This window comes from Ovis aries, chromosome 1 (genome assembly GCF_016772045.2).
Source record: "Ovis aries strain OAR_USU_Benz2616 breed Rambouillet chromosome 1, ARS-UI_Ramb_v3.0, whole genome shotgun sequence".
NCBI lineage: Eukaryota > Metazoa > Chordata > Mammalia > Artiodactyla > Bovidae > Ovis > Ovis aries.
In genome coordinates this window covers 8,442,809-8,458,155 of record NC_056054.1, presented here as the reverse complement: position 1 = coordinate 8,458,155, position 15,347 = coordinate 8,442,809, and the positions used below count along the sequence as shown (strand labels likewise).

General features: G+C 45.0%; 1 protein-coding gene across 2 annotated transcripts in view; it reads left to right on the top strand.

Moving 5' to 3' along the window:
* CSMD2 (CUB and Sushi multiple domains 2) overlaps positions 1–15,347 on the top strand; it is a 683,354-nt gene that overhangs the window by 643,173 nt on the left and 24,834 nt on the right. For both annotated transcript variants that reach the window (XM_027967572.3, XM_060416549.1), the window contains exons 56-58: positions 4,886–5,059; positions 10,204–10,386; positions 14,053–14,229. In XM_027967572.3, the coding sequence (XP_027823373.2) occupies positions 4,886–5,059; positions 10,204–10,386; positions 14,053–14,229 (534 nt within the window). The remainder of the gene's footprint in view (positions 1–4,885; positions 5,060–10,203; positions 10,387–14,052; positions 14,230–15,347) is intronic.

Here is a 15,347-nt window from a genome sequence, read left to right as displayed (position 1 = left end):
CATCATAAAAAGCAATCAGTTGCTATTACAAAAATCATTATGGATAGCCAATATAAATGTGTATGTATGTACACCAATAGACATGAACAGAAATGTTCTTATCAGCATTATCCATAAGAGTACGAAACTAGAAATAACCCAAACATCCATCAATAGGAAATAGCTGGTAAAATGTGATAGACATCTCCATAGTGCTGTGACAGTCAACCTTGAAGATGACCCCAATGACCCCCACCTCTGGGTATTCATACCTTTATGTAGAGTATTGCTAACTTGTACCAGGGTTAGTCTGTGTGAGGTGGTGTGATTTACAAAGCTAGGTTATAAAATAAATGCCATCTCCACCAGGCTTTCCTGGATCAGCCGCTCTGGGGGAAGCCAGTCAGGCCTTCGGATTAATGCAGCCACAGTTGTCTCTCTGGCTACAGCCTCATGGGGGATTCTGAGTCAGGACCACCTGCTAAGCCACTCTCAAATTCCTGACCCATATCATCAAAATAAATGTTTATTGTCATCTAAGCTTTGGGGCAATTTGTTACACAGCAATACATAACTAACACAAATGGTACTATATAGCAGAGGTCAGCAAATTTTGGCTCCTGGGACAAATCTAGCCTATGTCCTATTTTTGTATCCCCTTGAGCTTAGGAGGGTTTTTAAATATTTTTTAAAATATTGTACCAAAAAAACAGACAAACAATCAAAAGAATATGCAACAGAGACCTAAAATGATTACTGCCTGGACCCTTAAAGGGTCCAAAGAAAATGTTTGCCAATTCCTGATACATAGCAATGATAATGAACTGTTGCTACAAAAGAGCACAGACAAATGTCACAGACATAATATTAAGTGAAAAGAGCCAGTACAGCAGAATATACACTAAAAGATTTCATTTAAATAAGATTCAAGAACAGGCAAACTAATTAATGATGTACAAAGTGAAGGGAGTAGTTTAATGTGAGGAGGGAGGAAACGAGGCAGGGATAGGGACAGGGCGAGAGGGGGCTTCTGAGGCACTGGTGGGGGCTTTTCTTAATCTTGGCAGTAGCTACATGAGTGTATTGACTTTGTGACACTTCATTAAGCTCTATACTTACAGTTATTGTGTTTTTGTATTTCCATTTAAAAAAGAATTTATTTAGAATGTCATTAGAGAGTTAAAATTGGGCAATTTCTAAAATCCAAACACTTCTAATAAAGTCATAGAATATTTTAAATTATAATCAGGGACTCCATTCCTTCCACAAGGAGAGAATTCACTGATAGTCTCCAAACAGCACTGCAAAAGGGAGTCAATTATAGTGCTCAGGAGTGTGGCCTCTGGAATCAACCTGCCAGGTTTTAAGAACTAATTCTACCGCTGATTAGGTTTAGGACCTTCAGTAAGTTACTTTGCCTTACTAGGCCTCATTTGTGTCATCAGGAAGTGGAGATTTAAAAAAAAAAATGGCACCTACTTCGTAAGGTTGTCTTAAGAAACGGATAGTATAAACCTCGAAACTCACTGAATCAGTTATCTATTGCTATGTAATAAGCCATCTCAAAGCTTATAATAGCATTTGTTTTTGTTGTCTCACAATTCTAAAGGTCAAGAATTTAGACGAGGCTTAGCAATCTCATTAGTCTGGGTTCTCCAGAGAAAAAGAACCAGTAACCAATAGGAGATATATATATATATATATATATATATATATATATATATATATATACACACATGTATTTTATAGATAGATGTGTAATAAGATCTATATCTATCATAGATATAGTTATATAAGATTTATATCTATATTTCTGTGTCTAAGGAAATCATGAGCCATCTACATATCTATTTCTAAATATATATATGTAATATATATTTTAATCATATGAACCAATTTCTTATAGACATAGATACAGATAGAAATATATAGTTATATGATAAGGAATTGGCTTGTACAAATTTGAAGGCTGTGAAACCCCCTGATCTGCCCTGGGCAAGCTGTGAATCCAGGAGAGCAGATGGCGTAGTTCCAGTCTGGCTTTGAAGGCTGAGAAGTAGGTAGAGCCAATGATGTCAATTCCCATCCAAGTCTGAGTCCAAAGGCAGGAGAATATTGACATCCCAGACTGAAGACAGAGGCAGAATTCTCCCTTTTTCCACCGTTTTGTTCTATTCAGGCATTCAAGAGACTGAACGAGGCCCACCCACATTGAGGAGGGCAATCTGCCTTATTCAGTCCACCAGTTCAATGTTAGTCTCATTCAGAAACCTCACAGATACACCCAGAATAATGCTGGGCCAAGTATCTGGGCATCCTGTGGCCTACTCAAGCTGACACATACAGTGGACCATCCCTGCAGAGCTGGCTCACCTGTGCCGCCGTGGTTCAGTTAGGACTGGAGGGTCCAAAATGGCCCACCAACCTGACTCACTGGAAAAGACCCTGATGCTGGGAAAGACTGAGGGCAGGAGGAAAAGAGAGTGACAGAGGATCAGATGGTTGGACAGCATCACTGACTCAATGGACATGAGTTTGTTTGTGCAAACTCCAGGAGACAATGAAGGACAGGGAAGGAAGCCTGGCGTGCTGTAGCCCATGGGGGTCCTGGTGTGCTGTAGTCCATGGGGTTGCAGAGAGTCGGACACGACTGAGCAGCTGAATGATAACAGCCTGTTAGAGGACTTGCTGCTGGCTCTTCTCCGCCAAGTGGCATCTCTCCAGCAGGCTGACCTGATCTTCTTTACTTGGAGGTTGAATTCCTAGAGAAAAAGAAGTTAAAAGATCTCTTAAGCCAGAGCTCAGAATTCCTAAAACCTCATGCCACTACATTCCATTGATGAGAGCGAGTCACAGGCCAGCCCAGATTCAAGGAGGAAAGAAATAAGAGACCCTGCCTCTGGGAGGGTGGGGAGTGGCAGGCCTGGGCCAGGATGCGGAGAGTTGGGGGGGGAGGGGGGGCATGTTCACAGGCGGTCAGCCCTTTGGCCACCACAGTACATATCCTTCCCCTTTACATACCAGACCCCAAGGTTTAGTCCGCCCAAATCACTACCATCTCTTCTTGAACTACTGCAACAGCCCCTCTTTCTCACCCTGCCCTAGAATGTTCTCCACACAGTTGCCAGGATGATCTTGTTAAAATGTAAGTCAGATCATATCACTTCAGGAGGGGTCCCATCCTGCTTGTAATAAAGCCCAATATATATGCCATGATCTGGCTCCGAGCAACCTCCCCACCCGTATCACTTCTGTTCTTTCCTTGTTCGTTCTGTTCCAGCAACCCTGGCTTTCCTGCTGTTCCTCAAACACCCCAGGCTCATCCTCTGGGCTTTTCTACTAGATGTCCCTTCCCTCAGAACACTATTCCCCAGATCTCACGTGGCTGGTCTTTTCACTCAGACCACTGCTCAAATATCACTTCCTCAGGGAGATCTTCTCTGACCACCCTACTCATAAACAGTTCCCCCATCCCACCTCTGAGCATCCCTTTCCTGATGCAGCTTTATTTTCCTTCATAGCAACCCCTAGTATTTTCTTATTCCTGGTCTCTCTTCCCCACAGGGCTTCCCTGGTAGCTCAGACAGTAAAGAATCTGCCTGCATTGCAGGAGACCCAGGTTTAATCCCTAGATCGGGAAGATCCCCTGGAAAACAGCATGGCTACCCACTCCAATATTTCTGCCTGGAGAATTCCATGGGCAGAGGAGCCTGGTGGGCTGCAGTCTGTGGGGTCGCAAAGAGTCAGACACGACTGAGAAACTAACTCTTTCACTTCCCCACTAGATATCAGCTCCACGAGCGCTTGGACTTTGTTCTCGCAGACGCATAAAGCAGCGCCTCGCAAATAACAGGCACACAATACGTATGTGCTGAGTAAATGAAGGAGCCTGGGATCAGCCCATGGAAGAACAACAGGAAGGCAAACCCGGCAACACTGACCGCATTGTCCGCCCTGGCCCGTCCAGCTCAGTGCTACACTCTAACCTCATAACTAGTTTCCAGTCATAGCTTGCTGTCTCAGAAAAGGGAGCTCGCAACTAAAGAGGGCAAGTTAGAGACAACGGTCGAGGGCAGTTGTCAGATGCAGTTGGAAAGGACTATAACTGGCCCTTACTCTGGATCCTGTGGCCAGTCCCAACAGCCCCAGGAGGAGAGATCGCCCATTTGTGCTTTTTTTTAATTAATTTTTTTATTGGAGTGTAGTTGATTTACAATGTTGTGTTACTTTACGTGTACAGCAAAGTGAATCACCATGTATCTGTACGTGTATCCATTCTCTTCTAGACTCCGTTTCCATATAGGTCATTACAGAGCACCAAAGAGAGTTCCCTGTGCTATTCAGTAGTTACTTATCTGTCTTATATGTAGTAATGTGTGTATGTCACTACCAGTCTCCCCATTTATGCCCTCCCCCAGTTTCCCCCCTGGTAACCATACATTTGTTTTCTACATCTGTGATGAAATTTCTGTTCTGTAAATAGGTTCATTGATATCATCTTTTAGATTCCACATAAAAGCAGTATGATATGCAATTTGTCTTTCTTGGTCTGACTGTGGATACTGTATATCCCACCTTTCTGCCAGAGACGTCTTAGTATGCACAAGAGGCAAGAAAGAGAAGAAATGGCTATTATTGCATCCCTACCACGTGCTGAGTGGTTTCGTTCCCATTATCTCACTCCACTCTTAAAACAACGGACGTTGCTCTTCAGTTCACAGACATGGAAAACTGGACAGTGAGGTGGGAAGTCAGTGTTTGCTGATACCGTGTGGGTGAGCCAGCAGGAGGTTTGCTTCAGTAGACACCCCAGCTTCTTCCTGTCGTCTTGAAAAGCCTAGCGTGTGTCCTGTGAGGATGATCCATCCCGGTGCAGAGTTGCTGAGATGTCTGCTCTTCCCCACAGTGGTGTCCTGTGGCCATCCAGGCTCCCCGCCCCATTCCCAGATGTCCGGGGACAGCTATACAGTGGGGGCAGTCGTGCGTTACAGCTGCACCGGCAAGCGGACCCTGGTGGGAAACGCCACCCGCATGTGTGGGCTGGATGGACACTGGACTGGCTCCCTCCCGCACTGCTCAGGTAAGGGGCTGGTGTGGGGGAGGGGTTTCAATGGAACACTTGGCTGGTGGGAGGCGAGCAGCTCCGAGGTGGGAGCAAAACGGAGGGGTGGGAAGCAGAGCTTTTGGACCTTCATCCCATCCCTCCCAGGCAGAGAGCACGGCTGAACTGAAATGAATTGAAATGAACTGAACCCATCCCTCCCAGTCAGAGAGGATGGCTCTCAGAGTTCCCAACGGGACTTCATCCCTTGATGGTCCAAGCCCAGCTTCATGCCGTTAGACTCTGGCCAAGCTGAGACAGCCAAGAGATTTGCAGAACCAATGAAGATATGGTTTCTGAGGTCACCTATGGCCAGAATCCTCTCCAGACACTTATTACCATGAGGTCCCAGGAACAGTCCAAGCCTTCCTGTTGTTGGCTCAGATCCAAACCCACTCCGGTGCTCTCTCCTTCCCTGTGTGGGACTCCTGGACCCCAGCCTGCTTCCCTTTCTGTATCATCACTTCTTCTGTCTGTCCTGTATCCTTCCTGGCCCAGTGAATACAGTTCTCCTCTTCAGCTTTAACACACCAGTCCCCAGACTTTTCCTGTGAATGAATTTATTTTCTTGTTAATTTCTGTGGGGATATGGAGAGAGGTAATCAGCACAGCAAATGAAGGGAATTGACAGAGCTCCCAAGTCCATATTTCCAGATACTCCTCCATAATGTCATAAGAGAATGAAAATATTTGAAATTGAATTGTCCTAGTAATGACAGAAGCCACCAAGGCAAAACAATTAGCACCCCACAGCTTTCGCTTCTTTGGGGTGAGCTTGCCTGGCCTCAAGAAGGGATCCCACATAGGATGTCACCCGAAGAGGGCAACTGTTCATGTGGCTTGACGCTTCTCAAGAAGCCCACTTTGGCATTGAAATTAACCCCTACCCCTTCCCATCACAGATGCCCTCGAGACATAAGGATCCTGTTGTTCAGTCGCTAAGTCATGTCCGATTGTTTATGACCCAATGGACTGCAGCACGCCAGGCTTCTCTGTCCTTCACTATCTCCCGGAGTTTGCTTAAACTCATGTCCATTGAGTCAGTGATGCCATCCAACCATCTCATCCTCTGTCACCCCGTTCTCCTCCTGCATATAGAAGGCTTCTCCTTGGCTTCTCCTCACCCATAAGACATGCATCTGCTCCTGCAGTTTGAGATTCCCAGATGAGCCTGTCTTCCAAAATTGAGGGCACTGCCAGCATGTTGTTGTTCAGTCGCTCAGTCGTGTCCGACTCTTTGTGACCCCGTGGACTGCAGCACGCCAGGCTTCCCTGTCCTTCACCATCTCCCAGAGCTTGCTCAAACTCATGTCCATTGACCATCCAACCATCTCGTCCTCTGTCATTCCCTTTTCCTCTTGCCCTCAATCTTTCCCAGCATCAGGGTCTTTTCTAATGAGTCAGCTCTTCACATCAGGTGGCCAAAGAATTAAAGCTTCAGCATCAGTCCTTCCAATGAATATTCAGGGTTGATTTCCTTTAGGGTTGACTGGTTTGATCTCCTTGCAGTCCAAGGGACTCTCAAGAGTCTTCTTCAGCACCACAGTTCAAAAGCAGCAATTCTTCTGCTTTCGGCCTTCTTTATGGTCCAACTCTCACATCCATACATGACTACTGGAAAAACCATGGTTTTGACTATATGGGCCTTTGTTGGCAAAATAATGTCTCTACCCTTTAATATGCTTTTCTTCCAAGGAGCAGGCATCTTTTAGTTTCATAGCTGCAATCACCATCGGCAGTGATTTTGGAGCCCAAGAAAGAAAGTCTGTCACTGTTTCCATTGTTTCTCCAGCTATTTGCCATGAAGTGATGGTACCAGAATACCCACCAGATATTAGTTAGGTCTCCTAAGAAAAGAGAAATTCCTGAAGCACTGAGAATTTGTTTCAAAGGATTGTGGGCTGCCCAGGACAATCATAGACACATCACTCTGTTACAACCCAAGACTTTGGCCTCTCACCCTTATTAATCTCATTAATTGCCCAGTTCATGAACTGACAAGACTGTGTATGAGCCACTGGGACTCCCTTAGCCAGTTAGCCAGGCCCCAGACTTCTGTGTGTTTGGACCTCTGTTGGAAGTGTCTTGGGAGGCTGGCATGGAAAGTCAAGGATCATGTATATTGAGGCCTCCTGAGTTATCCACAGAGCAAATTCCAGGAGGAAGAAATGCTCCAAAAAGGAAAGGCATGCATTTTGCATCCAGATACCATCCAAATATGCATTTGCCCCAGTCTCTTTGGTGTTTTACATAAAGCTCCTCCCTCTAAACACTTTTACAGGACACAAAGCTAATGGTGTCCTTAGGGTCTATATTATCTATTTAGGGATCCTTGTTCTCCATGGGAAAATGAAGTACGAGGTAGGGGAAGAAGAAACCAGAAAGCCTTCAGCATCTCCTACTTACTAGCATATGTAACTAACCACAGTTAAGTCTCCTGACCCAAAGCCCAGAATCCAAAGTCCTTTCTCCTAATTTGTAATTATCCTTCTCTGAAGTTATGTTTGCAAAGGCTGGGAAATGACCTTATAGAAATATAAAAATAATTCTTGTCAAAGCTACATCACTGAGCTTAAAAACCTCTGAAAAGCCTTGTCAGATTTCATAATTTTTTGACTTCCTAAGTCCTCATCCTGCATGTGGAAGAAGAGACTTTTCCTCGGCCACATCACAGGTCAAGGGGAGACTGGAAACAGGCTGACACTTGGGAACATGAAAAAGTAAGAAGCAAGAAAGGAACCTTCAGAAAACGTGAACCCCACTCATTGGCGAATGTGTTTCATGAAGCTGTTTGATCTCTGATCCTGAACATTCTGAAGAACAGTTGCAATCTCCATTTTCCCATGTCTTCCTCAAGGATGACAGACTTAGGAGACCAGAATCACAGGCAGACCTTTCCTGGAGACTTCTGAGGACAAGATTAGAAGTTATTCCATAAATACTGCGGCTGAGGAATGAATGAATCTTAAATACCTTAGATAAGAAAGTGAGAGATGACAAGACTAGGTGATGAGGAAGTAACGCTAGGTGTGCCCTAGTGAGCAGACTGCACTTCTTCCACTCCTGAGACTTATAGATATCTTTTGCAGCAGCATCTCCTGTCAGTCCTACACACACACACACACACACACACACACACACACACACACTCAGGAGTTCAAAGGTCCAATTTTCGAGCCTCACTCAGTGCAGTCAGTGCACCCGGATGATGCAAAGCAGAAGTCGTACGTCTCTGGGCCATCGAGGACTTGCCGAGATTTCTGGCACCTGAGACACACTGAGGGAAGTTAACTGCCCATCTCTGCAGCGTCATCTTGCTGGCATACCTCTTCAGTAAAGAGTCAACAGTCGCCGCCTGCCCCCATAGTGCAGTATTCTATGCCAGACTTCCTTATATTGTTGAAACGAGGCTGAACACTTCAGTGGAGGCTGTTCTGTCAGATAATGCCCAGGACCAGAGAATCTACCCTTGGGCCTGTTGTACAGTAGTGCTGCCTCCAGCTGAGGCCAGCTAGCCAGGGAGGGAATCAGAGCAATTCACCATCAGGACTGCCTTCAAGCGGCCCCAGTACTGCCTGTTGTGTGAACTACATCTGGAAAATGTCAAAAGATAAGAAAACCTGGCCAAATATGAGGGGCTCTCTTTTCTCATATTTTTGAAAGGCTGAGTGAATCCCCCTTCCTTGGTAGGTAGTAGAATGGGGAACATGGGGTTATGCAGTATTTTTATATTCTGAAACTAGACTAGGAGAGGAAATAATCCCAAAGCTGAGAGGCAGATAACAGCAGCAGTAGATGATGAGGTACATGGCTTACGCGCTTATTTATACCGACTAACCAAATGCGTCTCTGCGATTATCCTTTAGCCACTAAGTCATGTCTGACTCATTGCAGCCCTGTGGACTGTAACCCACCAGGCGCCTCCGGATTTCCTAGGCAAGAGTACTGGAATGGGTTGCCATTCTTTTCTCTAGGGGATCTTCCTGACCCAGAAGTTGAACCCACGTCTCCTGCATTGGCAAGCAGATTCTTTACCACTGAGACACCAGGGAAGCCCCAAAATGTGGTCATTGAGATAGATGTTTCTACTGATGCCTACACATGTGGATTCATGAGGAGATACATTCCACATCACTTGGAAACTATCTTCTCATGCAGTTACCATTTAGCCCTCAATTGTCTTTCTCCTTCCTCAAGCTCACCATGACCAAGTCTGATCTAGTGGTGTCTCCCATGAATTTCTGCATCCTAAGATGAGTTGGCTCCCACAGATAGTAGATAGCTTTATCTCCTGTTCTTTACCTTCCTTCACCTCTTGGGTCCTTAAAACTCTCTTGGGTGGGTTTGTACAAGATCACAAATCAAGTAAATGCAGAAATGTGGCAGGAGTCAGAGGACAAAGAAAGAATGAAATGAGAGATCAAAAATATTTAATCCAGAGCTTACCTGTATTGCATAATCTGTGAATAAGAAAGCCTCAGGTAAAGGCCCAGGATCAAAATTCAAGCTTGACTATTGAGCAACAACTCTGCTAGAAGTTTGAACTTTATTCTCTCAGCAGTGGGAAGCCAGAGGAGGTGTTTCAGTAGGAGAGAACAAAAATCAAATAGTTGTGGTTGTTCATTGTTAAGATTTAAAGAGAAAGTGAGGATGGATTAGAGGGAGAGTTTAAGAGCAGGGAATATTCGTTACAAGGCTCCTGCAGTAAAGTTCAGGCAAGAGATGTTGAGCGTCTGAGCTAAGACAGTGGAACGGGGAATGGAGAGGGTACCGGCTCAGCGGATGGTGGGGAAGAGGTGAAAGGGAGAAGGTCAGCTTGGACCACACTGGCATCAGCCAAGAACGGAGGCAGGACCTCTTGCACAAAGGCTTCCGTCTGCCTTCTTTCCTCCCTTGTGGTTCGGGCCCCAGGGCCTCACGCGTGACCTCAGATCTATGTGTCATTTGGCCACTGAGTACTCAGACAGGAGCCTGTTCAGGTGGCTCAGGCAGACACACGGTCTCACTGCCCTCTTTCTTAGGGCCCCCTGCTTCCCATAACAGAGCTCCAACGTCTTTCTCCCACTCTGCCGCTCTTTCCTTCTCTGCTAAAAACAATGGGGTTTTTTGGTTCTGGTCCATAGGAACCAGCATAGGAGTCTGTGGTGACCCTGGCATCCCAGCCCACGGCATCCGTCTGGGGGACAGCTTTGCCCCGGGCAGCCTAATGCGTTTCAGCTGTGAAGCTGGCCATGTGCTCCGGGGGTCATCAGAACGAACTTGTCAACTCAACGGCTCGTGGAGCGGCGTGCAGCCTGAGTGTGGAGGTAATGTATGTGACCATTCTGCTTCTCCCCTTTGCCTGCCCCAGGGTCTTCCCCTGTTTTCCTGCTCCCTAGCGCCTGCCCTCACCCGCACAGATAAAATCCAAGGCCCCATTTAAACCCTTGGCCAGGTGATGAGTGGACATCAACAGAGAGTTCATGTTCGTCTCATTAGTAATCCAAAGGCAAACATAATCCCCACCCTAACCTCAGCAGGGAAGATACAGGATAAATTAAGTCTTGCATATTTGCTCACTTGTTTCCATGTAGCTTCATTCAACAGCCATGTGCCAAATGATATAGTATATGCTAGAGACACAGTGGTGGCCAAGCCAGACACACTTCCCCTCTGGAGCTTACAGTTTAAGATTAAACAAACGTCCAAAGTGCCAAAACAAAAATACAAAATCCAATTTTACGAAACACTTTACAAGTAATATAAGCCCTTAATGATGGTTCCTGGGATGGCCTCAGTAGGGGCAGAGGAAAGACACAATATACAGTCATCATCTAGCTAGGGAGAAGTGGGAATGGAATAGAGAAACAGGGAAATATGTAATTACCAGGCGGCAGCACCAAGGGCTCATTAAGGTAAGAGCCATTAACTTCAAGTGACAGTCAGCATTAGTCTGGGTTTTTGTTCAAGCACCTTTTGCTACACAGTTTTGGGCACAGGGTAGGTGAAGCATTATGTGTAGTTAGGGTTTTACTAGGTAACTAGTAATTAAGCATAGGTGACTAACGCATAAAGAAAGTGGCAAGGGAGAGGAGGATATATACAAAGCAGTGATTTGTGACGGATGTTAGCATCTAGGCTGGGGATGGAGGGAATAGGATCGTCAGTGGAGTAAGAGGCTATGAAAAAGTGACAAGATCATTGGATTATAGGTCCCAATCACCAGGAAACAAATTCAGAGGGAGTGAGCTAAAGAAATAAACGGCAGTGGTTAGAGAATGGGCTACATGGACTTGAGATTGCGGCATGGTCCTGGAGAGCAAGGGGAGATGCTCTGGCCCATGTTCGGGGACACCTGCCCAGGAAATGACACAGATGGGGTCAGTGCCCTCTCCCACTTGTCTCTCCAAAGTCCTGCCTTTCTGGGGGTGCAAAGTTAGTTTTTATAGGATTTTGTAGGCATAGTAAGAGGCATAGTAAGCTTGTGGTAATGAGTGTATTGGCAAGGAAAGAATTTACTATATTCTCACATATCCGCTGTGACCAGGTTCCCTTTCTTGCCGCCCAGACCCCAGGATGGAATCAGTCACCATGTCAGGAGGGTTCAGGGAACAGAAAGTAGGTGGCTAAGAGTTTCAACCTGGAAGCAAGTATTTGTTGAATGAGGTTGTGTGTGTCTGTAACATGTACACAACTCTTTGTGACTTCCCTTGACAAGCTCCCAGTTACCTTTCAAGGTTCTACTCAAATTCTTATCTCCAGCCCCAGTAAGCCACTCCCTTCTTAGTGCTTCTTTCCCTTCAAGTGTAGCACTTGCCACATCATATTTTAATTCATCTGTTTATAGGTAGGTTCTTAAGAGAGACTGGGCTCCTCCAAGGCAGGGGTCATGGCTCAGTGATCACTGCACTCCCAATACCTACGCAGCACAATACTTGTTGAGTCAATGGGTACTAGGGCTTATCTGCTCTGCAAAATGATTCTTATCATTTTGGGACTATGGGACCATGTAAATATCATACATACTTACAAAATAAAATTAAGTGAAAAATTAGAAACAAGTAATCTCTATCAACTATCAAAATGGAAACAAATGAACTTAACTATGTGTCAAGCTGGTGATTTAATAACCCAGAGAATTATTTCAGTTGACTTGAAAAAATGAAATTTGAATATGGTATATATATCCTAAGGACAAAGAACTGCAATGAAATCTTAAACTGGTTCTAAAACTGTATGGTTTTAGCAATCATATTGCTGGTAATCAAATTGGAGTGACAATTCTGAAACTGTTACATATATAATACCATACTCTATATGGATAAAGCAAGTTAAAATTATTTATTGTCATTAAGAACGAAGATTTTAAAATAAAAGTTGAAAAAGTTAAGGAAAAACTCTTAATTCTTAACTTGGCTTTGTAATATCAGTATAAACTCATAATGTATTTTCAATCTGAAAAGTTATTTTCCCAATGTAAGTCTAGAATCAATGACCAGCTCCATAGCAGTGAGTACCCTTAATGCCCAGACTGTAGGTTTTAAATCCATTGTCCATTAAAAGGAACCAGAGCTCTTTAGGGAAATGACTGATTCCAGGACTGGGGCAGGAAACACACAAAATTAACATGGAAACTCTTGTCACTCCAGCAAGGAATCTACGAAACACAACTGGGTCATGTCAGAGGAACTCAGGAGCCAACTTGAAAGGGTTTCCATTCATCAGAGATGGAATAATTTGAATGTCAACAAAAATAAAAGTGACAACAGAAGGCAACATAACAAAGAAACTTAAATCTGTGAATTCAAATGATTGTCCTTTGGAGCTTGCTAGGGAACCAACTAATTATTCTCATATATGATTTTTTTTTAATCAAGCATTAGTCCAACCTTCCTGTGTGAACTCTATTTCAGGGTAAGCAAATATTTGATGATGGGCAAGTTCTTTACTAAAGAACCCGAGCTAAAGCAGAAAGAATTGTGGAATTGATCAACAGGGATCTACTGTCTAGCACAGGAAACTCTGCTCAATATTATGTGGCAACCTAAGTGCGGAAAAACTTGAAAAAGAATAGATACATGTGTCTGAGTAACTGAATTACTGTGCTTTACACCTGAAACTATCACAACATTGATAATCAACTACACTGCAATATAAAATAAAAAGTTAAACAAATAATTTAAAATTTTTTAATTTAGAAAGAATTGTAGAGTTAAAATGATACCATTTCTATCCCCTGATGAATCTGGTCAACAATGTTTACTTTCTACTGAAACCATTAAATGGCAACTAATAGGAGCTTAATAATGCCAGATGAGGCAGGCAGATGTGACCCACTGAGCAGCCTCAACATCATTAACAAGGAGGCAGCCAGACATTCTGTGCCTCTAATGTGATGTGATAAGAAAAACACAAAACCACTTGCGAAGTACCTTTGTCAAGAAGTAGAACTTGACTGCGGTAATGATAGAGGAGCATATTGAACAATGCCTCGTTCACCAAGTTAGTAAAATCCAGAAAGTGGGAAGTTCTACCAGTTAAATGCCCTGATTTCTGTGAGAGATAAATTATGGGAGAGGGTAATCCAGTAACCTCTGGATTCAGAGAGTCTTAGAGACATGCCAATCGAATGTCATATGTGGACCTTTATGATTCAAACAAATCAACTATTTAAAAAAAGAGATACAGACAGAGTCTTGAGGACGCCTAAGCACTGCTTGGCTATTTGGTGATACGAAGGAATCATTTAAAACTTTAGGTGTGATAACAAACAGACACGGTCTTTAACTTTTAGAAATCTTTAAAAATCCCTCCAGGTCTCTCCTCCCCTTCTGAGGGTGAGATGATCAGACATGGGAGCATCCCAACAGGGATGCTTTCAATCCACAGGCTTCTGATGTAACCTGTGGCCTCCACTCTGGGCAGGACTTAGCCTAACCCCAGGGGATGCCTGCCATTGTTCTGATGAGTAATGTATTCTTTCGGCTTCCTAGTGATCTCTTGCGGGAATCCTGGGACTCCAAGCAATGCCCGAGTCCTGTTCAGTGACGGCCTGGTTTTCTCCAGCTCCATCGTCTATGAGTGTCGGGAAGGCTACTATGCCACAGGCCTACTTAGCCGGCACTGCTCGGTCAATGGCACCTGGACGGGCAGTGATCCGGAGTGCACAGGTGAGAGCCTCTGGGCTGCATGGCAGTGGGGCTGCTCCACACCAGAGGAGAGGGCCGTCTGCCAGAGACTGGGAAGACTGGCTGGTGCTAAGGGACGTGACCCAGAATGAGGATCATACAGATCGCCTCCGTTTACTGAGCACGTTCTGTGGGACTGCCCCTGAGCAAAGTGCTTTGTTTTCGGATCTTTTGATGCTCATCGCAATCCCCTGTGAAACTAGGAAAGTGAAACTCACTCCGTCGTGTCTGACTCTTTGTGCCCCCACGGACTACACAGTCCATGGGATTCTCCAGGCCACAATACTGGAGTGAGTAGCCTTTCCTTTCTCCAGGGGATCTTCCCAACCCAGGAATCGAACCCAGGTCTCCTGTGTTGCAAGGGGATTCTTTACCAGCTGAGCCACTATTAGCTCTACTTTCCCATATGAGACAAGTGAGGCTCAAGAGAGCTTCCAAATATGTCATTGCTATTCTCCAGGCTCTAGCCAGTTTCTGGGGCTTTCTTTTTCTCTTTTAGGGCAAACCCCCAGTGCTGACCCTGATTCTCTTTCTACCTTAAAGCTGCTGCCATCTGTCATCTTTGTTAGCTCCATTTCTCCCTTCAGTTCATTCCCGCCCCAGCCTGGCTCCTCTTTCTTGCTTCTCCTAAGAGCAACTCCAGACCCTTTTCCTTGAAAAGCAAATCACTGTGGGGCCCAGATGGAAGGAAGTGATTATAAAAGGGAATCTTATACAACATTCTCCCTCTCAGAGTCCTAGCTGCGCTTCCAGGCTCCATCTGAAATCCCCTGTCAGTTTCACTGTTGTTCCGAGGTCAGAGCTCACCAATCCCCACCCTCACTTGATACCGTAACACAGAAATGACCACTATGTCAGTCACAAGGCCCTGCTCCTAGTCCACCGGGCCCACGGAGGCTTCCTGGGCAGAAGAGCAGTCAGTAAGATGCCCTTCCCAGCAGACAAAGTGTCTTATCAACACATCTTAGGTCCATCATGTGGTCCATCAACACATCTTAGGCTCTTCAACCTGGAAACGTCCCTCCCTCTGGTCCCCAGCCTCATTTATGCAGGGAGCCCTCTGAATACTTCCTCTTAGAGGAATGGGCTTTACATGAACA